Consider the following 27,042-nt stretch of genomic DNA (forward strand, 5'->3'; position numbering starts at 1 on the left):
TCACTTGCGAGCACCCCAGATGTCCACCTATTTTGAACAACGTGCTTTTCCTCCCTCCATCATCCACAGAGCCCTTCACCGAACTCAATTCCCAGTTTGACTGCTCTAACCACGCCTCCCTCCCTCAATGCAATAAAGACAGAGGCTCCTTGTCCTCATCTACTACCCCACCAGTCTCCACATCCAACGGCATCATCCTTAAACACTTCCGCCAACTCTAAATAGACTCCACCAACCAAGAACATCTTCCCCTCCTCACTCCTCTCTGCCTTCATGAAGGACCATTCCCTCTGATAGTCCTTGGTTCAACGCACCCTCGTCACTGAACGGCCAGGCACCTTCCCCTGCAACCAGAAAAGATGCAAAACCTATGGTACACCACCCCCCTCACCTCCAATCAGGGCCCCAAACAGTCCTTCCAGGTGAGACAAAGATTCACTTGCCTTTCTTCCAACCTATTTTACTGCATCAGGTGCTCCCGGTGTGTTCTTTTCTACATCGGAGAGACCAAACGTAAACTCAGGGAACAGGTGGCCGAGCATCTCAATCAGGCCCACAGGGGCCAACTGGACCTCCTCGTCTCCGCTCATTTCAATTCCCCTAACTACTCCCTTTCCGACATGACCATCCTTGGCCTCCTCCATTTCCAAAACAAACCACAGCTCCTATTGAGGAACAACTCCTTATCTTCCACCTGGGCACCCTACTGCTCAGTGGATTCAACACTGAGTTGTCCAATTTCAAATAACCTCCCTCCCCATCTCCTGACTCCCTTCCCAGCCCATCCCCCTCTCTTCCACTGCTCCCTGCCACCAACCAGATTCATTCCTCCCATTGACCAACCAGGTTGTACCCTCTACCTGTCTTCATCAATCCCCACTTCACCACCCTGCCCCCACCTCTCCCTTTATCTGCACTCGCTCTACACCCACCACCAGTCCTGAAGAAGGGTTACACCCGAAACTCCAACTTCTGCACCTCCTGATGCTATCTGGGTTGCTGTGTTTTTCCAGCCTCCTGCCTGTCTACGCTGCAAAAGCTTGAGCTGTCTTTCCACTGTTAGGTTCACGCTTATGATTTTTCCTTTCTCCTGGATGCAGAAGATCACAAGTGAGGGAAATCTGTTCCATTGAATTTGCTTTTACTAAGAATGTGTTTATATTACAACATTGCTGCTATATTGCAACAGTAGATGAGTAATAGTTAAATAACATTATATTATTAAGTCTCTAAATCGAGTTAGAGTTATTTCAATTATTTTTACTTTTCACTTTAACTGTAGTGTAAGAATAAAGTGTGTTTTTCTTAAATTGGAGGGAATTGCAGTTTAAAGTCATGCCATTTGGTATGAAGAATGTGCCAGGCACATTTCAAAGGCTAACCAATAAGGTTATTTCAGGATTACCCAATTATGTGGCATATAAAGACCAACTGGCGATTTTTAGTCATACATGGAAGGAACATTTGGAGCATCCAGCAGAATTATTTGACCAATTTCAGGAGGCAGACTTGGTTAAGAGTGAATTCACAAAAGCTCAAGTCACGTTCCTAGGCCATATCATTGGATATGGACATATGACCCTATGGAATGTGAAAACAAAGATTATTGAGGTGTTTCCCAGATCAATGACAAAGACGGAAGTACTATGAGTCTTGATACTGAGTGATTTTTATAAAACATTTGTACTGAATTTTATCAGTGTGGTTGTTCCACTGACTGATCTGTTGAAGTGCCGAAAATTTCAGTGGTTGGAAGAGTGTCAGAAGACAGCTGACAGCCTGAAAGGTGTGTTGACCACCACTCCAGTGTTAGTAACATCTAATTATACAAAGCCAATCAAGGTGGCTATCGACGACTGATGTGGATGTACTTACAAGAAGACAATGAGAGGATAAAAAGACTTATTGGATATTTTTCCAGAAGGTTGAATATTTATCAAATATTTATATTGAGAAAGAGGTTTTGAATTTAGCGTTGGTGTTGCAACATTTCAGCATTTATGTTGTCAGTAATGTATCTGAGACAATTGAAGACACTAATTATAACAGCTTAATGTTTGGAGAAAAATTTAAGGATAAAAATACCAGGTTATTTAGATGGAGTTTATTGACACACTCATTCAATTTGAAAATTACACAGGAGGAGAAGACACAATTGCTGTTGTTTCGACTTTGATGAAGGAAGATGGATGTGTTCAGTGGCAGAAGAAATGGACAGAGATTGCCTGTGGTTTTGAATGTTTGCATGCTTAGGTTTAAGGTAATGCATATCTATAATGTAGCATACTAATAAAGGGAGACTAAACAGAGAACAGAGAATAATATAGCTCAGTACAGGCCCTTCAGCCCTCGATGTTGCGGCAACCTGTGAAGCCAATCTGAAGCCTATTTATCCTATAGTATTCCATTATTATCCAAATATTTATCCAATGACCATTTAAATGCCCCTAAAGTTGGCGAGTCTACTACTGTTGCAGGCAGAGTATTCAACGCCCTTACTACTCTCCGAGTAAAGAAACTACCTCTGACATCTATCCTATATCTATCACCCCTCAGTTTAAAGCTATGTCCCCTTGTGCTAGCCATCACCATTCAAGGAAAAAGACTGTCATTGTCCACCTTATCTAATCCTCTGATCATCTTGTATGCCTCTATTAAGTCACCTCTTAACCTGTCTCAAGTCCCTCAGCCTTTCAACATAACACCTCCTAGCCATTCCACGCAACATCCTGGTAAATCTCCACTGCATCCTTTCCGATGCTTCCACATCCTTCCTATATTGTAGCGACCAGAACTGTACGCAATACTGCAAGTGAGGCTGAATCAGAGTTTTGTATATGCAACATGACCCTATGGCTCCAAAACTCAATCCCTCTACCAATAAGAGCTAACACACCGTATGCCTTCTTAACAACCCTATCAACCAGGGTGGCTACTTTCAGGGTTCTATGCACATGGACACTGAGACCTCTCTGCTCATTTACACGACTAACAATCTTATCCTGTATTCCTGTTACTCCTTCCAAAGTGAATCAGCTCAAACTTTTACACATTAAACTCTGTAACCTGCAACATCATTCCGCACTGCCACAACTCCACTGACATTAGTATTATCCACAAAGTTACTAACCCATCCTTCTCACCCTCATCCAGGTCATTTATAAAAATGACACACAGCAATGGCCCCTGTCTTCTTTCAGCTAGCTAATTTCTGATCCAAACTGCTGAATCACCCTCAATCGCATGCCTCTGTATTTTCAAGCAATAGCCTACCATGGGAAACCTTATCAAATGCCATACTGAAATCCATATACACCACACCAACCGCTTTACCCTCATCCACCTATTTGGTCACCTTCTGAAAGAACTCAATAAGGTTTGTGAGGCAAGACCTACCCTTCACAAAACTATGTCGACTATCCCAAATCAAATTATTACTTTCTAGATGATTATAAATCCTATCCTGATAAAATCTTTGAAAATGAATCCATATGTGTATACTGATGGTTCATATTTATTTGCGGGGGGGAGTGCGACGGCGGGAAGAGAAGTGACTCTATGTCCCTTTTAGAGGGATTTGTCTGTCCTGGTTCTCTTGAAGGGCATGTTGTGAACCTGGTGCTGCCCTGTCTGCCTCCATGAAAAAAGCAGACTAAATAGCTTTTGGAACCCACATTAAAAAGGACTGGAGACGGTATAGAGAACATTTACCAGGATGTAAATGGGCTGGACAGCTTTAGCTAAGAAGAGAGGCTGGATAGATTGGGGTTGTTTTCCTTACAGCAAAGGAGACTCAGGGGAAAGTGTTGAAGATATATTAATTATGAGGGGCATAGACACAATGGACAGGAAGAAACATTTCTCCTCAGTGGAGGAATAGATTTAATGTAAGAGAAAAGGTTTAAATGGGACTTGAGGATTTTTTTTTCTCCCAGAAGGTGGTAGGAATCTGGAACTCATTGCTTGTAAGGGTGATAGAGGCAGAAATCTTCACAGCATTTAAGAAGTATTTAGATGTACACTTGTGATGCCAAGGCATACAAGGCCATGCGCCAAGTGCTGGAAATGGGTTTAGAATAGTTATGTGTTTGTTTTTGACTGGCACAGTCTTGATGAACCAAAGGGCCTTGTTTAATGGTATCAATCTCTATGACTCAGCAAGAGGAGACTGAGCAGTTGTCAACAGACCGTCAGTCTGATGATGCTGCCATGCTGATAGCACTGGCTCAGCAAAAAAGGGATCCAGGCTAATGCTTTGTGTGCATAGGGTAAAATCCCACCATAACAGCTGATGCAATTTAAATTAAATAAATTAATCTGGAACATAGAGCAAGTCTCAGTTATAGTGTTCATGAAACCTAGTTTCAATTATCATAAAAATCGATTTGGTTTACTTCCTTTCGAGAAGAAAGTCTACCATCTTTCCCTGGTCTGGTCAGCATGTGACTCCAAACCAACAACAATGCTCTCATGCAACCCACCCAGTTCAAGGGCAATTATGGACGGGCAACAAATTGAGTTCTTGTTAGTGACGCCAACATCCTTTGAAAGAATGAAAAAGGAGGATGTACACTGTCTTTCAGCATATGTCCATACTCTAATCTCATTTTGCAGATCACACACTGATCCCTTGGTTTGCTATTATCTGACTTATCAAAGCAATTACTGAAGAAATTTTTAATGATGATTGTTTCCTGAAAATGTGAAGTTTATAATTTATAACTACAATTTCACAGCAGGCCAAAAAGAATTCTGGCTTCATGTTTAAAACAGGGATTGAAATGAAGAAAACATTTCCCTTTGTGGATAGTGAACCAGAAGAAACTGTGCAAATGGAAGACCAGCCAGCCTGAATTATAATACATTCTTCACTGAATGGCACCTATACTAATTCAGATTGACTCTGTTATCCATGCACAGTCCCCAGTCATCAACTAAGGGTCTGGGGCTGATTTGGGAAGGGATCGTTTTAGCCCATAAGGATGTTTTCTGATTGTGATCAACATGTCTTTCATGTCTGTGATTTCGGAGGCCCTTCCCAGCCACAATCAGAATGGAGGAATCTGGGATAAGCAAGGTCCAAAATCTTCATGTGGAGCTGGGAAGTGCACTGTTTCTCACCCAGAGGGACAGGTAAACTATATTGTTTGAACTTACTGGCTTACCTTTTCTGAACTATGATCAAACTCCCAGTATGCAGTTGACATGAGATAGGGGTGGGACAGAATTAAGGGGCGCATGGTGGCTCAGTGGTTAGCATTGCTGCCTCACAACGCCAGGGACCCAGGTTCGATTCCAGCCTCGGGCGACTGTCTGTGTGGAATCTGCACATTCTCTCCATGTCTGCTTGGGTTTCCTCCGGGTGCTCTGGTTTCCTCCCACAGTCTAAAGGTGTGCAGGTCAGGTGAATTGGCCATGTTAAATTGCCCATAGTATTAGGTGCATTAGTCAGAGGGAAACGGGTCTGGAGGGTTATTCTTTATGGGTCAGTGTGGACTTGTTGGGCCGAAGGGCCTGTTTCCACACTGTAGGGAATCTAATCTAATCTAAAATTGATTGCTACGTGAACAGTAACATTTGTGCCCCACAAATACCAGACAATGACCATTTTCAAGCACAGAGAATCTAACTACCAACTCTTGACATTCAATGGTGTCATTATTACTGAATCTTGACTAACAACATCCTGGAGGCCACTATTCACCAGAACCTGAACTGGGCTAGCCATATGGGTATTATGGCAACAAGAGCAGGACACAGACTAGAAATCTTGTAGCGACTAACTTGTTTCCTAACTCCCCAAAGCTTGCCCACCATCTGCACTGCACATGTCAGGAGTATGATGGAATACTTCCCATTCATCTGGATGAATGCAGCATCCAATACTCGAGAAATTTGACAGGACAAAGCAACCCACTTGATTGCAACATGACCATAAACATTCAATCCCTTCACCACCAGTTCTCAGCTGATGAAGCAGCAGTCTTTACTATCTATAAGATGTACTGCAGAAAATCACCAAGACGACACCTTCCAAACCCTTGACCACTAGGCAGATCAAGGGCAGCAGATATATGGGAACATCACCAACTTCTCCAAGCTACTCAGCAGCCAGACATGGAAATATATTGCTATTCCTTCAGTCTTGCAGGGTAAAAATCCTGAATAATAAGGAAAAGGTTGCAATGGCATACCCTCATAGGATTGTTGAAAGTCTGAGAAGCTCTTTCACTGAAGTTGAACTGATTGGGAATCTTCCGTTCCTGTCGTGGTCTTATTACTTCCTTCTCTTCTTCTTCTTCAGCTCCCTGTAAAATAATATAGATAAACAAATACATGAAATGACTACATTTCAGCCACAGGTTTATGCTAAATATAATTTAACTAAGCTACAAATTAAATTGTACATATTTCTTTTCTTAGAGGTGATTTCTAATGCGTGAACAAATAAGTGGCACTCTGCCAGAATACACACTACTTAAGAAGTGCTACTTTTTCAAAAGTGCAGTTTTTCAGATCAGATGTTAAAACAAGTCAATCTGCTTGCTGAATGGAGATAAATCATATCCAGGAAATATGAACAAACAAATTAGAAGCAACAGTAGGAAACTGTGGACAATAATGCCACATTTGTCGACAGTAAAATTGTTGCAAATCACCATATTTTCAAATATCATAAGACCATAAAATGTAGAAGCAGAAGTAGATCAACCATTTAAGGGTGGTGATGGCCAAGTGTTTTTATTGCTGGACTGCTAACCCAAAGACCCAGGTAATTATCTGGGACCCAGGGTTCGAAACCTGCCTCGGCAGATGGTGGAATTCAACTGAATTGGATTCAATAAAAATCTGGAATTATGTGTCTAGTGATGACCATTACACCATTGCTAATTGTTGGGGAAAGCCTATCTGGTTCACTAATGCCCATTAGGAAAGGACACTGCCATTATTACCGAGTCTGGATGACATGTGACTCCAGACCCACAGCAATGTGGTTGCCTCTGGGCAATTAGGGACGGACAATAAATACTGGCCTAGCCAGCAATGCACTCATCTCGTGAATGAATAGTAAAAAAGCCTACTAGCACTGCTCCAGCATTCAACGAGATCATGGCTGATCTGATAAATCAACTCCATTTTCCTGCCTTTCTCACAAAACTATTGATTCCCTTACTGATTAAACATTAGTCCATCTCAACCTTGAATATACATAACAACCTAGCTTTGGCAGCCAGCTGCAGTGAGAATTCCATAGATTCCATACTTTTTGGTCGAAAAAAAATCCTCCTCATCTCTGTTTTAAATGAGCAACCCATATTTTGAGATTACCCTCTTTGGTCCTAGACTCTCCATAAAGGGAAAGAATCATTCAGCATTTATCCTGTCAAATCCCCCAAGAATCTTGTATGGTACAATAGATTGCATCTCATTCTTCCAAATTACAATTGACGAGGGGCCCAATCTGTTCAACCTGAAGTCATAGGACAGTACCTCCATATCTGGTACCAGCCTACTGAATCTTCTCTGGATTGCCTCCAATGCCAATGTATCTTCCTTTAGATCAGGAGTACAAAATTGTTCACAGTATTCCAATTATGGTGTGACAAGTGCCTTGTGTATTTTTGAAATAAAATTGGCTTCCCTATTGCCCTCTGAACTTAGATGTTATCTTTTTATGAATCATGGATGAGGATTTCCAAATTCCTCTGTTTTGTAGCAGTCTTTCTCTATTTAAATAATATCAATTATCTATTCTTCCTGCCAGAGTGCACACCTTACATGTTTTCACATTATACTCCAACTGCCAAGTTTTTGCCCACTCGCTTAGCCTGTTTATATCCTTCAACACTCATTTTTCTCATCCTCATGACTTTCCTTTCCACCTACTTTTGTATCATCCACAAACTTGGCTACAGTAATTTACTTTCAAGAAGCAGCCTATTGTGTAGTACCTTATAACATACAATCTGAAATCCAAATAGAGTCAGAATCAGAGACATATAGCATGGAAACAGACCCTTCAGTCCAACTCATCCATGCCGACCAACTTTCCCAAACTAAACTAGTCCCACTTGGCTGTGTTTAGCCTATATCCCTTTAAACCTTTCCCATTCATGTGCCTGTCCAAATGTCTTTTAAATGTTGTAACTGTACCTGCACTACACCACTTCCTCTGGCAGTTCATTCCACATACGAACTACTATCGGTGTGAAAAGGTTGCCCCTGAGGCCTTTTAAATCTTTCTCCTTGCTCCTTAAAGATATGGTCCCTAGTTTTAAACTCCCCCACCCTAGGGAAAAGACCTTTACCATTCACCCTATCGACACTCCTCATGATTTTATAAAGCCCTATAAGGTCACCCTCAACCTCCTACACACCAGCCTAGGAGTCCCAGCCTATCCAGCCTCTCCTTATAACTCAAACTCTCCAGTCCCAGCAACATTCAAGTAAATATTTTCTGAACCATCTTGAATTTAATAATATTCATCCTATAGCAGGCGACCAGAACTATACACAATACATCAAAAGGAGCCTCACCAACATCCTGTACAACCTCAGTGCTCACCTGAAGACATCTTCAACTCTAACAAAGCCATCACTATTTGAGAAGAAAGGAGAAAAATGATTCCAGTTGGAATACTGTGAGAGTATCTTCAAATAAACAGGAGCTTAAAAGCAAACAGAGCCAGTCAGCAACCAACTACTAAAAAGGGAGCAGTACTATTAGCAGTGTTAAAATTACCTCTAGAAGATTAAAACAACTAAGAACAATGGAAACTTCTGAGAGCGAGCGCCAAATTTGGAAGATCTGTCTCACAAACTAGTCAGGCAACAGCTTGATATAGTCACACAGAATGGATTACACACTGCTTCGCCTACTATTTCCTGCTTGTTATCTCCTCAAAGAATTCTAATAAATTTGCCAGGCATAATTTCTCCTTTGTGAAGCTATGCTTTCTTTGCTTGACCATATTATGATTTTCTATATGCTTCACTATTATAATAGATTCTGAAGTTCTCCCAATAACACATATTAAGCTTACTGGTCTATATACATTGGTTTCATGTCTTCTTCCTTTTTAATAGGTAACATTTTGATCCGCTAAGACTTTTCTGGAATATGACGATTCCTGGAAGATAACTACTTTGGCATCCACTGTCTCTGCAGCTACTTCTTTTAATAACCTAGGATACATCCCATTCATTCCAGGTGATTTATCAGTATTTACCCTCATTATTTTCCCTTACACATTTTTTTCTAATAATAGATGCTATTAATGATAGATATTAATTTCCTCTCCTCCTTTTGCCCCTTGATTATTTAATTATGTAAAATATGTAAGTTTGGAATGCTATTCATATCTTCTACTGTGAAGACTGATGCAAAGTATTTATTCAACTCCTCTATTTCCGTATTATTACCTCAGCCTCATTCCCAAAGGGGCCTACGTTAACTTTGGCCTCTCTTTTTTCTATATTTAAAGTTTTTGCTGTCCATCTTGATGTTGTGTGCACGTTCAGTCTGAAAGTTTATCTTTTTTTTTGTATTTTGTTGCTTTTAATCACATCTCTTGCTTGGAACACATTGGCTCAGTGTCTGTGAAATAAATTTCCCCAGCCTTTGGAGATGGGGTCGCAGGTGGTGGAACTACAAAATTGAGGAAGCTACACCAGGATGGCTTGCCAATTATTGGTTTAGCAGAAATTTTCCAAGCTTGGTCTGCAAACAAGGGAATTGCCTGCCTGCTTCAAGGAAATCAGAGCCAATCAGAGTAATTAAGGCCCTACTTAGGGGCCAATTTTCAGAGACCTAACAACTTAAATTCATGCCCAGGTGTCCTTGGAGAGGGAACATGCCTTGTCCACCAATGCTGTCGATGCCGACATAGAGAGGTGCGTATCACAGCGGATAGAGTGCTTTATTGACCCTTCCAACTCCATTTTGATGTAGTCCCCTCCCTTATTCCGATTTCTCCTACACCTCTGATGATCTGCATTACCCTTTATGGGCTTTGCACATAAATTAATCAGTTCGAAAACACAAATGATTTCCGGGTGGTGATTAATAGATGAAAATAAAATGTGACAGGTGATTTGGCAATGTGAAAAAAACATTCGGTTGTGTGTGACAGTACTTTCATATATTAAAAAAACTAAACCTAGCAACTGTTCATTGACTGTCATTAGAGCAGCATAATATAAAGTGTGGAGACTGACAATGCATTGTAGTTAGCAATCCAGTAGTAGGTGACAATGGCACCAGTGGTGTAGGCTCCATGACCCAGTGAATGACCACAGGAATGGAAAGCCTCAACTATGTTTCACCAGAGGGCCTTTTCTTCCATCTTGATGGCACTGCTGGCTTCAAACTTCTTTAATGGTGACCTCTCTGTGAATAATTAAGACCTATGTTTCCCAGTGTGCCTGCCAGTGTAACATAGCTGTGGGCTCTCTGATTGAACCTCCAGCCTCAGAAATAGGATGGCAAGCTTGTAGGTGGCTGTTGGAAGGTTATATCAGCAGATATGCTGATGACATGGGAATGATCAGGATACCATTTTGGTACAACAAGATTCTAATGCCAAGGAAATTCAACCCTTTGAACTGAAATTCAAATACAAGAGTCTCTGACTTGTATTTGACCTAATTGACCCAAAAAAGGAGAAATAAACGGATGGTTTTCTCTAGTGTATAGTCAGGCCTCAGAAAAAAAGCACAGATGTACGAAGGGGAGAGTGTGTAACTATTAGTAATTGACTAGTTATGGGAAACCAAGGGCAGAGGGGTCCAGACCAACAGGTATGATGTATTTGCTATCTGTAGATAAGAATGTACACTATGAGGTGAAAACCAGAATGTCCTCCATGTGACAAGAGAACAAAAGTCAGTCCAAGATGTGGAACAAAGTAGAAGGAGAACAGAAAGTCTGCAGTCATTGAAAACTTAACAGTTAGGGAATAGACAGCATATTCTGCAATCCCCTCGAGACTGATTACTAAACTTTGTGATCTCGGACTAAGCCCCACCTCTGCAACTGGATCCTCAGTTTCCTGACCCACAGGCCACAATCAGTGAAGACTGGGAACAATATTTCATCCTCACTAATACTCAACACTGGAGTCCCCCCATGGGTGCATACTCAGCCCCCTACTGTACTGACTGTATACCCATGACTGCGTCATTAAGTACCATTTACAAGTTTGCTAATGTCACCACCATTGTTGGTCGAATCTCAGATAGCGACGAAACAGACTACAGATGGGAGGTGGAAGACCTGGAAAAATGGTGCACTGAGAACAACCTAGCTCTCAATGTCGGCAAAACCAAGGAACTCATTATTGACTTTCGGTGGGATGTTACTTATGCCCCCCTGCACATTAACAGCACAGAGGTGGAATGAGTGGAGAGTGTCAAGGTCCTGGGAATGGTCATCCACAACAAGCTTTCTTGGACTCTTCACTCAGACGCACTGGTTACAAAGGTCCAACAACGTCTCTTCTTCCTCCAGCAGCTGAGGATATTTGGCATGACGGCAAATACCCGTGCCAACTTTTCTAGATGCGCCGTCGAGAGCATTCTGTCTGGATGTATGACTACTTGGTATGGCATTCAAGATCGGAGATGGTTACAGAGAGTGCTGACCTCGGCTCAGACAATCACAAAGGCCAACCTCCCATCGATAGAATCCATCTACAAGGCCCGCTGTCAAGGAAAGGCTACCAGCATTCTCAAAGATCCATCTCACCCTGGCAATGTTTTTCTACAACCTCTGCCATCAGGAAGAAGGCACAGAAATATGAACACATGCACCAGCCGGTTTCATAACAGTTTCTACCCTCTTGTTGTTAGAATACTGAATGGACTCACAAACTCTAAACATTCGCCTGTACCTGTGTTTTTGTTTTGCTGCTGTTTACCTATTATTTATTTGTCTATTATTTACTTATCTATGCTATTTAACTATGTGGTCTGCCTGTATTGCTCACAAGACAAAGCTTTTCACTGTGCTTCGGTACATGTGACAATAAATTCAATTCAATTCAATCATGACTGAGAATCCAGAAGTGTGTTTTGTCTGCTTGGTGTAAATGACACTTGGAGCAACTGGAGATGAACTTAGATAGGGAAAATAGCAGTATAAAAAATAGGAGGAGAAGTAGGAGTAGGTTCTTCAGATTATCAAGCCCATTCAACATGATCATGGCTATTCCTCTAACCCGGTATCTTATTTTCACTCTCTCATCAAACTCTTTGACAACTTTAATCTCTGGAAATCTAGCTAATTTTTAAATATACTCAGTGACAGTTTCCACAGCATTCTATGGTAAAGAATCCTGCGGGTCCACCACTTTCAGTGTGAAGAAATTTCTCCTCATCAAAAGATGTACGCTATGAGGTGAAAACCAGAATGCTTTCCATGTGACGAGAGAACAAAAGTCAGTCCAAGGTGTGGAACAAAGTAGAATGAGAACAGAAAGTCTGCAGTCATTGGAAACTTAACAGTTAGGGAGTAGACAGCATATTCTGCAATCCCCTCAAGACTGATTACTAAACTTAGTGATCTCGGACTAAGCCCCACCTCTGCAACGGGATCCTCAGTTTCCTGACCCACAGGCCACAATTACTGAAGACTGGGGACAATATTTCATCCTCACTAATACTCAACATTGGAGCCCTGTACCGCCCTTTGGTGTGGCACGGTAGCTCAGTGGTTAGGACTGTTGCTTCACGGCACCAGGAACCTGGGTTCGATCCCTGCCTTGAGTGACTGATTATGGAGTTTGCACATTCTCCCCATGTCTGTGTGGGTTTCCTCCAGGAGCTCTGGTTTTCTCCCACAGTCCAAAGATGTGCAGGTTCGGTGAATTGGCCAGGCTAAATTGCCCATAGCATTAGTCAGGGGTAAATATGGGGTAGAGGAATGGGTCTAGGTGAGTTACTGTTCGGAGGGTCTGTGTGGACTTGTTGGGCCGAATGGCCTGTTTCCATACTGTAGGGAATCTAATTTAAACTGAGACCGTGTTACATTGCTCTAGATATCCTAGCCAGAGGAACTATAATCCCTTAATTCAGTCTGACCAGCTCTGCCAGAATTTTATGTTTCAATGACATCCTTCCTTATTCTTTTAAACTAGGGCTGGCTGACCCAATCTGTCCTCATTCAATAAATCTGTTCGTACAGGAACCAGTGGAATTTTCAATGGCAGTTATATATTTTCTAAGACAAGGAGTTCAAAACGCATAAAACACTCCTGGTGTGACCTCATCAAGGTCTTAAACTGCAGTACTCATCTGGCTGATTAATGTCCTCTTCAGAAAAGGAACATTATTCATCCTTAAATCATCAGGCCTACCAGTGATACCAGATCCACATCAATGTAGTTGAGTCTTAACTGCCCTACTACAGACCATTCAGTTCAAAGGCAACTGGTTGGGGAGCAAATGCTGGCCTCATCTGCAATACCCACATGCCTTGAAAGATTTTTTTAAAAATTGAGAATTGAGCAAATTTCTGGAATTTCTCATTCATTTTGTTTTTCTTGTCCCCCAACTAGCACCCAGATTGCTAGCTCTCTCAAGCGAGTATGCACTCTTATGCTGATGATTGTAACAGATCTTTATCATCCATTGTATGGGTTTGTGCAAATAGGCTGTTCAAATTACATGCATGTACCTTTGCATCAGGGAGTTCTTCCTCTTCTGTATCCATTTTCTCTGCACTTTCAGATGGAAGAGGTGCACTAATATCTTCAGCATCACTCTCTGGATAATGGAATGCGAAAGGCCATCATATTATGGTTGAACTACAATGACACCCAAAATAGTGACACCCACATCCCATGAATAAAGGAAAATATATTTGAAAAGGCATTTCTTAGACTTCATTATTGAGAATACAAGTAAAATCCCAGAAATAGCTGTGAATATGGAAGTGGGAGGGAGGAACTCAAGAAAATTATAATCACCAAGGAAATGGTATTGAGCAAATTGCTGGATCTGTGGCTTAGAAGTGCCTAGTTCTTGATGGATATCATCCTTAGGTTTTCAAAGAAGTGGCAAGTGAGAGTGAGTTGATGTGTTGGCTTTGATATTTTAAACTTCCCTCGATTTTAAGAGGGTTTCATTTCATTGCAACATGATGTATGTAATTCCATTATTCAATAAAGGAGGAATAAACAAAGCAGGGAACTTTCGGCCAGTTAGCTTAACATCTGTCATAGGAAGAACGTTATTAAAAGGTTATAGAATGGCACTTGCTATAGATGAAGATAATCAGGCAGGATCAGAAAGGGAAATCAGATTAACAAATGTATTATTATTCTTACGGTTATACAGTCATAGAGTATGCAGGACGGAAACAGGCCTTTCAGCCCAACTCGCCCATGCGACCAGATTTCCTAAACTGAATTAGTCCCATTTGGCGTATATCCCTCTAAACCTTCCTGTCCATGCACCTGTCCAAATGTCTTTTAAATGTTGTAACTGTACCTGCCTCCAGCACTTCCTTGGCAGCTCGTTCCATATGTGCACCACCCTCTGTGTGTAAAATATGCCCCTCAAGTCCCTTTTAAATCTTTCTCCTCTCACCTTAAACCTATATCCTCTAATTCTAGACTCCTCAACTCTGGGAAAAAGGCCTTGGCAATTTACCTTATTGATTTCTTTATTTACTGTCACGCTTATTTTGTTACAAAACTCTCCAGTGCCATCTTAAAACACAGAAAATAAACCAAAACATAGAATATAAAACAAGAAAAATAAAGAAAAAGTATTCAATTTTACAGTCCTTCTTGTTAACTCCTCCACCATGAGTCCCATTCACCATGCTGCTGCCATTGGAATGAGATTCACCACTCTTGGGTGTCATCTCAACTCCACCAGTGCCCTTGCCGTTATGAATCTGTGCTGGAACTTGCCAATGTAGCCTCCACCGATGCCACCGGGTACCACACTGGCCCAAACTCGACTCCGCTGCTGCCATGAGTCCGCTTTGGGCACACCTCACCAATGCAGGCACTGTCGATGGTTCTCATACTGATCCCAAACTTGCCCTCAGCCTCTTACACTGCAGGGAAAAAAGTACCAACCTAACCAGCCTCTCCTTATAACTCAAATCTTCCAGTCTGGATAGTATCCTTGTAAATCATATGAGCCATAAAGCATGAAAATGGTCGCTTCAGCCCTACGTGTCTATGCCAACCAGGTTTCCTAAACTGAACTAGATAATTCGCCTGTGTTTTGCCCATATCCTGACAAAGTCAAGGAACTAAAGGAGGAAACTCTCCACTGATGGGAATCACACCTGACACAAGCAGGATTCTTAATAATTCAAGATGGAGGATGGAAAAAAAAAACTTATGGCTGTAACAGCTGTTCGTCAGATTCCAAGCAATCGATTGTGATAGGGAACTCTTTAGTCAGAGGCACAGACAGATGTTTCTGCGGCTGGCAGCAAGAAATAAAAATGGTGTGTTGCCTCCCTGGTACCAAAGTCAAGGACATCTTGGAGAGAGCGCAGAATGTTCTCAAAGGGGAGTGGGACCAGCAGAATGTCATTGTACACATTGGAACTAATGACATAGGAAGGGAAAAGGATGAGATTCTGAAGAGCAAATGTGGAAAGTTAGGCAGGGATTACAAAGGAGGTCCTCGAGGGTAGTAATACCTAGATTATTCCCAGTGCTACAAGCAAGTTGAGGGCAGCGATAGGAGAATAGAGCAGATGAATGCGTGGCTGAGGAGTTGGTGCAGGGGTATTTCAGGTGTTGGAGATGATTTCCTTGGATTCCAGGAGAAGCAATTACTGTTTTATATACTGTTGCATTGTTTTGGACTTTTTGGGGGAAAAATTATCAAAACAACGGCACTTTAAAAAGGATGAAGACAGACAAAGACAGTGGTCAGAGAAACAAAAATACACTGCTGTCTGACACACAGTGAATCTGCACAGTTACTGCCTTTGCTGTTTGAGTTCAAGTATCTCTGGACACCAGAGTGCTTCAAGGAAAAATTAACGAACAGTGAAATTTACAGCTGACCTTGGAAGAACTTGTGTAGGAGAGCTCACAAAACAGGAATAGTTAAGTGCATAGTTTTTAAGTGTAACCTTGCTGTAAATCTACAATAGTGAGTAGAGTGGGTTCTTTCTTGATGATATGTTTTATTGATTAAATTTTAAAAATATAAACTGTAAGAACTAAGTTAGCCGAGAGCAGTGTTTTTAGAGCTGTAAGTCTGGTTTTATTTTCTGCATCTGTAGATTGTGAAGGAGCAAAGTTGGCCTTTAATAGAGTAATGTGCTCTTCCTGTCAGATGTGGGAGATTAGGGAAAGTTACTGATGATTATGTCTGCAGGAAGTGTGTTTGGTTGCAAATCCTATCATATCGCATGGATCGGCTGAAGCGCAAGTTAGAGGCAATAAGTAATTTACAGGAGCTTGGGGGTGTAATGGATGGCAGTTAGAGGAAGGGAGAAAAGTTGCAGATATAGTCAGGTAGATGGGTTAACTCCAGGAAAGGTAGGAGAGGGAGGCAGGTAATGCAGGAGTCTCCTGTGGCTATCCCCATCTCAAACAAGTATGCTGTTTTGGAAAATATCGGGGATGATGGAATCTCAGGGAAACATAGCACGATCAAGCAGGCTTCTGGTACTAAGAATGGCTGTAATGTAATGAGGGGTTCGTCAGATTCCAAGCAATCGATTGTGATAGGGAACTCTTTGGTCAGAGGCACAGACAGATGTTTCTGCGGCTGGCAGCAAGAAATAAAAATGGTGTGTTGCCTCCCTGGTCAAAGGACATCTTGGAGAGAGCGCAGAATGTTCTCAAAGGGGAGTGGGACCAGCAGAATGTCATTGTACACATTGGAACTAATGACATAGGAAGGGAAAAGGATGAGATTCTGAAGAGCAAATGTGGAAAGTTAGGCAGGGATTACAAAGGAGGTCCTCGAGGGTAGTAATACCTAGATTATTCCCAGTGCTACAAGCAAGTGAGGGCAGCGATAGGAGAATAGAGCAGATGAATGCGTGGCTGAGGAGTTGGTGCAGGGGAGATGGGTTCATATTTTTGGATCATTGACATCTCTTCTGGGGGTAGGAGTGACCTGTACAAGAAGGACAGTTTGCACCTGAATTGGAAGGGGACTAATATACTGGAAAGAAGATTTGTTAGGGCTGCTGGGGAGGATTTAAACTAGTAAGGAGGGGTGTGGGACCCAGGGAGATAGTGAGGAAAGAGATCAATCTGAGACTGGTACAGTTGGGAAAAGGAGTCAAACGGTTAGGGCAGGCAGGAACAAAGCAGAGAACAAGGTAGGACTGATAAATTAAACTGCATTTACTTCAATGCAAAAGGCCTAACAGCATGGTTAGGAACATGGGACTATGATGTCATAGCAATTACAGAGACATGAAGCAGAGAACAAGGTAGGACTGATAAATTAAACTGCATTTACTTCAATGCAAAAGGCCTAACAGCAGGTTAGGAACATGGGACTATGATGTCATAGCAATTACAGAGACATGGCTCAGGGATGGACAGGGATGGCAGCTTGATGTTCCAGGATACAAATGCTCTAGGAAGGACAGAAAGGGGGGACAAAAGAGGAGGTGGAGTGGGGCTTTTGATAAGGGATAGCATTACGCTGTACTTAGGGAGGATATTCCTGGGAATGTATCCAGGGAAGTTATTTGAGTGGAACTGAGAAATAAGAAAGGAATGATCACCTTATTGGGATGGTATTATGGACCCCTCAATAGTCAGCGGGAAATTGAGATACAAATTTGTGAGGAGATCTCAGTGATCTGTAGGAATAATAGGTGGTTATGGTAGGGCATTTTAACTTTCCAAACATAGACTGGGACTGCCATTGTGTTAAGAGTTTAGATGGAGAGGAATTTGCTAAGTGTGTACAAGACAATTTTCTGATTCAGTGTGTGAATGTACCTACTACAGAAGATACAAACCTTGACTTACTCTTGTGAAATAAGGCAGGGCAGGTAACTGAGATGTCAGTGGGAGCGCACTTTGGGGCCAGCGACCATAATTCTATTAGTTTTAAAATAGTGGTGGAAAAGGATAGACCAGACCTAAAAGCTGAAGTTCTAAATTGGAGAAAGGCCAATTTTGACGGTATTAGGCAAGAACTTTCAAAAGTTGTTTGGGGGCAGATTTTTGCAGGTAAAGGGACACCTGGAAAATGAGATAACAGGAGTCCAGAGAAAGTATATTCCTGTTAGAGCGCAAGAAAGGCTGGTAGGTGTAGCGAGTGCTGGATGACGAAAGAAATTGAGGTTTTAGTTAAGAAAAAGAAGGAAGCATATGTCAGGTCAAATGAATCCTTAGAAGAGTATAAAGGCAGTAGCAGTATATTTAAGAGGGAAATCAGGAGGGCAAAAAGGGGACATGAGATAACTTTGGCAAATAGGGTTAAGGAGAATCCAAAGGGATCCTATAAATACAGTAAGGGCAAAAGAATAAATAGGGAGAGAATAGCACCCCTCAAAGATCAGCAAGGTAGCCTATGTGTGAAACTGTAGGGGACGTGGTGCAGGAGTTTACTGTGGAGAAGGACATGGAAGATACAGAATGTGGGGAAATAGATGGTGAATTTTGAAAAATGTCCATATTATAGAGGAGGAGGTGCTGGATCTCTTAAAATGCATAAAGGTGGATCAATCCCCAGGTGTGCCCTGGAACTCTGCTGGAAGCTAAGGAAGTAATTACTGGGCCCTTTGTTAAGATAGTTGTATTATCGCTAGTCATAGGTGAGGTGCTGGAAGACTGGAGCTTGGCTAATGTAGTGCCACTATTTAAAAAAGGTGATAAGGACAAGCCAGGGAACTTAAGACAGGTAAGCCTGGCATCAGTGGTGGCAAGTTGTTGGATGGAATCCTGAGGGACATGATTTACATGTATTTAAAAAACAAGGACTGATTAGGGATAGTTAACATGGCTTTGTGCATAGGAAGAAGTAACAAAGAGGATTGATGAGGGCAGAGTGGTGGATGTGATCTGCATGGACTTCAGTAAGGTGTTTGACAAGGTTCCTCATGGTAGACTGGTTAGCAAGGTTAGATTTCATGGAATACAGGAAGAACTAGCCATTTGGATATAGAACTGGCTCAAAGGTAGAAGACAGAGAGTGGTGGTAGAGGGTTGCCTTTCAGACTGAAGGCCTGGTGTGTCACAAGGATTAGTGCTGGGTCCACTTTTCGTCATTTATATATATGATTTGGATGTGAACATAGGAGGTATGGTCATAGTAGGTTTGCAGATGACATCAAAATTGGAGGTGTAGTGGACATCAAAGAAGGTCACCTCAGAGTACAAAAGGATCTTGATCAGATGGGCCAATGGGCTGAGGGATGGCAGATGGAATTCAATTTAGATAAATGTGAGGTGCTGCATTTTGGAAAGGCAAATCAAGGCAGGACTTATACAGTTAATGGTAAGGTCCTGGGGAATATTATTGAACAAAGAGACCTTGGAGTGCAGGTTCATAGTTCATTGCAAATGGAGTTGCAGGTAGATAGGATAGTGAAGAAGGCATTTGGTTTGCTTTCCTTTATTGGTTAGTGCGTTTAGTATAGGAGCTGCGGCTGTACAGGACATTGATTAGGCCACTTTTGGAATACTGTGTACAATTCTGGTCTCCCACATATTGGAAAGCTGTTGTGAAACTCAAAAGGGTTCAGAAAAGGTTTACAATGATGTTGCCAGGGTTGTAGGATTTAAGCTATAGGGTGAAGCTGAATAGGCTGGGGCTGTTTTCCCTGGAATATCAGAGGCTGAGGGGTGACCTCATAGAGGATTATAAAATCATGAGGGGCATGGATAGGGTAAATAGAGAAGGTTTTTTTTCCCTGGGATGGGAGAGTCTAGAACTAGAGGGCATAGGTTTAGGGTGAGAGGGGAAAAATTTAAAAGGGATGTAAGGAGCAGCTTTTTCACGCAGAGGGTACTGTATGTATGGAATGAGCTGCCAGAAGAAGTGGTGGAGGCTGGTACAATTACAACTTTTAAAAGGCATCCTGAGGGGTATATGAATAGGAAAGGTTAAGAGGGATATGGGCCAAGTGCTGGCAAATGGGATTAGATTAGGTTAGGATATCCGGTCGGCATGGACGAGTTGGACCAAAGGATCTGTTCCCGCGCTGTACATCTCTGACTCCATGACTCTAAATGAAAATGGAGTCTTCTGAAGATGAAGGTCAGGGTAGGGATGTTCACTAATGACTGCACAATGTTCAGTACCATTCGCAATCCTCAGATACTGAAGCATCATGTCCCAAAGCAGCAAGACCCCTGAACAGCGTTCAGGCTGATAAGTCACAAGCAATATTTGCATGATACAAAAGTCAAGTAATGACCTTCTCCAACAAGAAAGATCCAACCGTCATACTTACCTTCAAAGGTATTACCATCGCCGAATGCGCATTATCAATAAAATAAAAACTGAAAGAACGGCAGATGCTGGAAGTCAGAAACATAAACAGAAATTGCTCGAAAAACTCAGCAGATCTGGCAGTATCTGTGGAGAGAAATCAGAGTTAACGTTTCGGGTTCAGTGACCCTTTTGCTTTTAATGCAAAAGTTCGGGTCAGGAGAGGGGGTAAGGAGTAAATGGTAGGTGGAGACAGAGCCCAAGGGGAGGGAAGAACAGTTGGACAGAAAAAGAAGTGGATAACAATCAGCCTCAGAGAATGAATAGCTATTATTGAGGACAATTAGTGTGAACAATAGGTTGTGTGTAATCGCAGACTTTGTGATGGCAAGACCTGGTGTGTGGGGTAAGGACATGGGAGAAGATGCCTCAAGCCCTAAAGTTGTTGAACTCAATACTGAGTCCAGAAGACTGTAGAGTTCCCAAGTGGAAAATAAGGTGCTGTGTTTCCAGCTTGTGCTGAGCTGCAAGAGAGCACTGCAGCAAACCTGAGACAGGGAATGGTCAGGGAACAAGGTGGTGTGTTGAAGTGGCAGGCAACTCTATGTTTTCTGTGGAGAGAACAGAGGTGTTTTGTAAAGCAGTCACCCAGTCTATGCCCATCTACCCAAATAATTGTTGCAGCGTATTTTACGTAGATAGTACACATTGCTGTTACTGTGTTTGAGTGGTGAGGGAGTGAATGAATAAAGACATGTAATTAAATTGATGCATTACATCTGATACATTTTCAAAGAATCATAGAATCCCCACATTGTGAAAACAGGCCCTTCGGCCCAAAAAGTCCACACCTACCGACTGAAGAGTATCCCACCCAGATTTATTCTCCTATCCTATTACTCTACATTTCCACTGACTAATGCACATAGGCTACATATTCCTGGACACTATGGGGCAATTTAGCATGGCCAATTCACCTAACCTGCATATCTTTGGACTGTGGGACGTAACTGGAGCACCCGGAGGAAACCCACGCAGACACAGGGAGAATGTGCAAACTCCACACAGATAGTCACTCGAGGCTGGAATTGAACCTGAGTCCCTGGAGCTGTGAGGCAGCAGTGTTCACCAATGAGCCATCGTGCCACCAACACCACAACTGTGCTTGTAGTCTCTGTATACTCCACAAACTGATGACTCATAGAGTCATACAGCACAGAAACAGACCCTTTGGTTCTACAATCCATGCTGACCATAGTCCCAGACAAAACTAGCCCCACATGCCTGTACTCGGCCCATATCCCTCCAAATATTTCTTATTCATCTACTTATCTAAATGTTTTTTAAACATTGTAGTTCTACCTGCATCCACCACTTCCTCTGGAAGTTCATTCCACACAGGAACCACTGTGTGTTCAAAACAGTTGCCTCTGATATCTTCTTTAAATCTTGCTCCTCTCACCTAAAAATATCCCCCCTCATCTTGAGATTCCATATAACATCCCAACTCCTATACTCAAAGGTCTGAGCAATGAAGGCAAGTGTGTTAAATGCAAATTTCAAAGAATTATGTTCCTGAACCCTTACGTCTCTCTGTGCTACAAAATTACACAGGGTTCAACTATAAACTGTATACAAAGGAAGTGAGGTCTGCAGATGCTGGAGATCAGAGTCGAGAGTGTGTTGCTGGAACAGCACAGCAGGTCAGGCAGCATCCGAGGAGCAGGGGAATCGACGTTTCGGGCCGGAGCCCTTCATCAGGAATGACTGATGAAGGGCTCCGGCTCAAAGCACTGTTTCTCCAACTCCTCAGACGCTTCTTGACCTGCTGTGTTTTTCCAGCAATACATTCTCGACTATTAACCGCTACCCTTGTTTTACCAAAATGCATACCTTGCATTTATCCAAATTAAATTCCATCTTTCACTCTTCAGCCCATTGACCCAATTGAACAAAATCTCTATAATCTTAAATGTCCTTCTTTACTGTCCGCTATACCACCAATGCTGATATCACCTACAAACCTATTAACTATGCCTTCTATATTCTCATCTAAATCATTTACATAAATTACAAACAAAAGTGGACCCAGCTCCGATCCCTGTGGAACACTGCTGGTCACAGACCTCCAGTCTGAAAAACAATCCTCCACCATTATTCTCTGCCTCTTGTCATTAAAAAAATCTTGTATCCAATTGGTAAACGTATCCTGAATCCCATATGATCGAACTTTGCTAATTAGTCTACCATGTGAAATTTGTCAAAGGCTCTGCTCTCATCAATCTACTTGGTTACTTCCTCAAAAAATTCAATCAAGTTTGTGAGACACAATTTTCCTCACACAAAACCATGCTGACTATCCCTAATCATTCCTTGCCTCTCCAAATGCATATAAGTTTTATCTTTCAGAATCACTTCCAAAAGCTTGCCTCCCACCATAGCCAAACTCGCAGGCCTATAGTTCCCAGGCTTCTCCTTACATCTCTTCTTAAACAATGGCACAACATTAGCCACTCTCCAATTGTCCAGCACTCGCCTGTAGTTATGGATAATATAAATGTTTTTGTACAGGGTCCCACAATTTCTACCTCTGATACAGACAACACAAAATAAAACCAATAACAGTGGATGCTGGAAATCCATAACAAAAATGGAAACTGCAGGAGAAATCAGCAGGTCTGGCAGCATCTGTGTACAGAGAAACAGAATTAACTCGTTCTGAGGAAAGGTCAGTGGACCCAAAATGTTGACTCTGCTTGCTCTCCACATGTGCAGCCGGACCTATGGAGTTTCTCTTGCAGTTTGGCAAAAAAAACAATCCGGCTTCATCCCAAAACATGTATTTGCACTGTTGGTTCAGCAAAGCTGGGTTGATAGCCCTTTGAGTTACAGAATATGACTCATCGTGATAACCAATAAATCAATGTATTTCTGATTCCAGTAACAATGAGTAGTCATAGTTTCTGTATTGGTAGAACTGTCTTCTTGATTGTGTGGCTACCAGAGTCGTTGCACAGTGATGCATCCTAGTGCAAAAGTAAATGGGTCGTACGTTACTCTAAATTGTGCAGCAGTACAAAATGTCCAATTTCTCCTCTCTGGCAGCATCCAAGGAGCAGAAAAATCGACGTTTCGGGCAAAAGCCCTTCATCAGGAATGAGGCAGGAAGCCTCCGGGGTGGAGAGATAAATGGGAGGAGAGGTGGGGCTGTGGGGCTGGGGAGAAGGTAGCTAAGAGTACAATAAGTGGGTGGAGGTGCACACCTATTGCATTCTTAGCTACCTTCTCTCCAGCCACACACCCCTCCCATTTATCTCGCTACACCGGAGGCTCCCTGCCTCATTCCTGATGAAGTGCTTTTGCCCGAAACGTCGATTTTCCTGCTCCTAGGATGCTGCCTGACCTGCTGTGCTTTTCCAGCACCACTCTAATCTTGAGAAGGTAGTGGTAAGACAGTTTCATGAACAACATAAGCCTATCTGGTGTAGGTTAATGGTGCACTGTTAGCAAGGAAGTTTCAGGTCTTTGACCTAATGGCAGTGGAAGACCGGTGATACAGTTGCTGGTCAGGATTTTGTATAACTTGGAGGGAAACCTGCAGGTGATGGTGTTTCATTGCATCTGCTGCCCTTGCCCTTTAGATATTGAAGTTTTGGATTTGAAAGTTGCTGTTAGAGTTTGCGGGTAAGTTGTTGCAATGTATTTTGTAGATGGTACACACTGCTATAACTGTACATCAATGATAAAAGGAGTTCATGCCTAAGTGACTCCGATCAACAAGTTGGTTTACCTTAGAAGATGTAGAGCTGTGTTTGGAACTACATTCATTCAAATAAGAGTATTTCATCACACTTATGCCTTGTAAATGGCAGGTCAATGAACTCTCAAGGCAAGTGGCACTGAGCATCAAATTATGGCTTGGCAGCGAAGTTCACAGTCCATTGAAAGATACTTGAAAAAGAAAGCCGAGTGGCAATTTTAAACAACTCTATGGCTTTGGGAAGCAAGGAAGTGAGTTACTTGACATAGAATTCCCAATTTTTAATCTGTTTTTGTAGTTGTAGTATTTAAATATTGATCCTGTTAAATTTCTGGTCAATAGTAACTATCAGAATGTTGATACTGTTGCATGTGAAGGGGAGTGTGTTATATTCTCCCTTGTTTAAGGTAGTCATTACCAGGCATGTGCGCAACATGAATGTTTCTCACCACTGATGAATCCAAGCCTGAATGCTACCCAGCTTTTGCTGTATGTGGGCATGGTCTGCTTCATTATCTGAGGATTACAAAAGAAACTACAAACTGTGTAATCATTTCTTCTAGCTTTTATGATGGAGAGAATGTCATTGATAAGGGGCTAAATGATGATTTATTGTCACTTGTATGCTACAATGAATAGGGTAAAACACACTGAAAAGTTTCAACTGTCACTACAATCTGGTGCCATTCCAATCCTTCAAGAATTGAAAGAATAAAAAGACAACATTGAAAGAAAGTCCATCTTCGTTCCACTGTCTCCACCATGAGTCCCAAGCTCTGAGCTGACAGACCAACGACATCCGTGCCACCATCAGCATGGACCCACCACCATTCGAGTCACCACTCTTTAGGCACCATCATCTCATCACTGGGCCAACTCTGCTAATGAGCCACTGATGCCAGAACCACACTCATCCTGCAACCAGGAATCTCTGGCTCTGCTCCACTGCTGTCACGCCGGCAATCAGGAGACCCTAGCTCCAGGCCTATGAGAACCAGGAGGTGCCATCATGACCATGCTGATAATCAGGAGTCCCCTCTCTGGTTTAACAGCAACCAGGAGTACTTGGCTCTGCTGAAGTCACCGCCTCACCGATACCTGGAATCCCCAATTTGGGCATACTACATGACCACCACTTCAGCAGCTGCCTCACTGATATCTGGAATCCCCACTCCAGGCATACCACAACCAGGAATCCCTGGTTCCGCCGCCAGGCCAGGTGCCCACCTCGCCAAGAGTCCCAGTACGGCTGCTTCCCTCTGCAATGACACCTCCTCTACTGCAGCAGACAAAAAGATGATGAAGAAAAAGATAAAGAAAGAAGACAAAAAGGAAAGAATGGAGGAAGCAGCCATCCAGAGTGGATGGGCCCTACCTTGTCAGTGCCACCATCTTGGAGTATGGTTTAGCACAGGACACTGTACTGAGGAAATACTGAAGGAATTTCCTGGGGCTCAGAAAGCTGGCCTCAAACTGCCATAACTATCTTTTTTTATGCCTGCAGAAAGAGACATTGATATATCTGGGGAATGGCACGATGGTATAATAGGACAGGTGTAATCAGTTCAGGTTCTGAATAAGAGTCATATCAGACTCATGTCAGAACTGCTGAATTTCTCCAGCACTGATCTCAGACCTTTTTGCGATCTGTGCAATGCCTCTTTCTCTTCCATTGTGTCAGCTGCTCCAGCTCTCTGCTAGCTTCTTTACTGTTCCTCCTCTTCTGACCATGGAGGCAGCCTCATGAGACTACCTCTAACTACGTTTAAACTTTTTCTCAAGCAATCAACTGCAGTGTAATATGCTGTTCTTTGGATACAAAGTACATTTTCCTGTGTGGCAAATTATCCTATAAAATAGATGGAAGCCAGCAGTTTGACTTAACAAAAAAGTTTTCAGTAATTTCTTTAAATCAAGGTAGCATGGTGTCCTTTCTTCAATTAGCTCAGTGTTCATGAGCAAGTTCATCACTGCAGGTCAGGCAGTGGGGCATACCAAAATCAAAGAAACTAAGTAAAGTCTTTATTCCCATAAGGACTTCTTTAATGGCTCCTAATGCAGATTATAGAGAAGTGGTTGCACACTTCAATTTTGAACCAACCAAACATTTCCTGCCCACCATGCTTGCTGATTAGGAGGGATTTTAGTGCTCAACACCGGTGTTCTGTTCTCAAACATTTGGAACATAAAATCCAATTTTGCATTGATATGAGTAATAGTGTCAAAAAAGCTAAATTTCTAATTTTTCAGGAGCTTCAATTGCCTGTGGTGAAGTGATCATGTAGTGGTCATATCAGGGCCTGGTATTGAATAGGTGACTCCAGTTTTCCCATTTAATGAGTAGTGCTGATTTAATTAAAAATGAAGACAATTAAATCATCTGTTCCACTGAAAATTGTTCTGAATCTCTGATTCCAGTGCATCCATTCTCATGTTGTTTTGCCTTGTTGTAGTGAATTCACTTTTTTTTTAAAAACAGGGCTTGTTATAAAACAGAAAAATATTAAAACTTTCAAGAAATGTCACCATTTAAGTCACTGTTCAAAATTCAATCTGATCCTATACATCTTGTGTCTCCTTATGTGATAACAATCTCTCCATAAAATTTGAATTTGATTAAATCTTTTTCAGATGCTTCAACCAAATCCATTAACACAGCACTAGGTGGCAGTCACGTCTCTAAGTAGACTGTTATCTTTTAAAGGTAAAAACGGGGTAAAAACAATGACTGGAGATGCAGGAAACCAGATTCTGGATTACTGGTGCTGGAAGAGCACAGCAGTTCAGGCAGAATCCGAGAAGCAGTAAAATCGACGTTTTGGGCAAAAGCCCTGCATCAGGAATAAAGGCAGAGAGCCTGAAGCGTGGAGAGATAAGCTAGAGGAGGGTGGGGG

The 27,042-nt window shown here is 42.2% G+C and overlaps 1 protein-coding gene across 2 annotated transcripts in view; it reads right to left on the reverse strand.

Moving 5' to 3' along the window:
• Positions 1–27,042, reverse strand: part of dnai1.2 (dynein, axonemal, intermediate chain 1, paralog 2) — a 298,205-nt gene that overhangs the window by 229,037 nt on the left and 42,126 nt on the right. For both annotated transcript variants that reach the window (XM_043683992.1, XM_043684070.1), the window contains exons 6-7: positions 13,676–13,764; positions 6,195–6,308 (exon numbers count right to left, since the gene is read on the reverse strand). In XM_043683992.1, coding sequence (XP_043539927.1) covers positions 6,195–6,308; positions 13,676–13,764 — 203 coding nt within the window. The remainder of the gene's footprint in view (positions 1–6,194; positions 6,309–13,675; positions 13,765–27,042) is intronic.

Source organism: Chiloscyllium plagiosum, chromosome 1, assembly GCF_004010195.1.
Source record: "Chiloscyllium plagiosum isolate BGI_BamShark_2017 chromosome 1, ASM401019v2, whole genome shotgun sequence".
Taxonomy (NCBI): Eukaryota; Metazoa; Chordata; class Chondrichthyes; order Orectolobiformes; family Hemiscylliidae; genus Chiloscyllium; species Chiloscyllium plagiosum.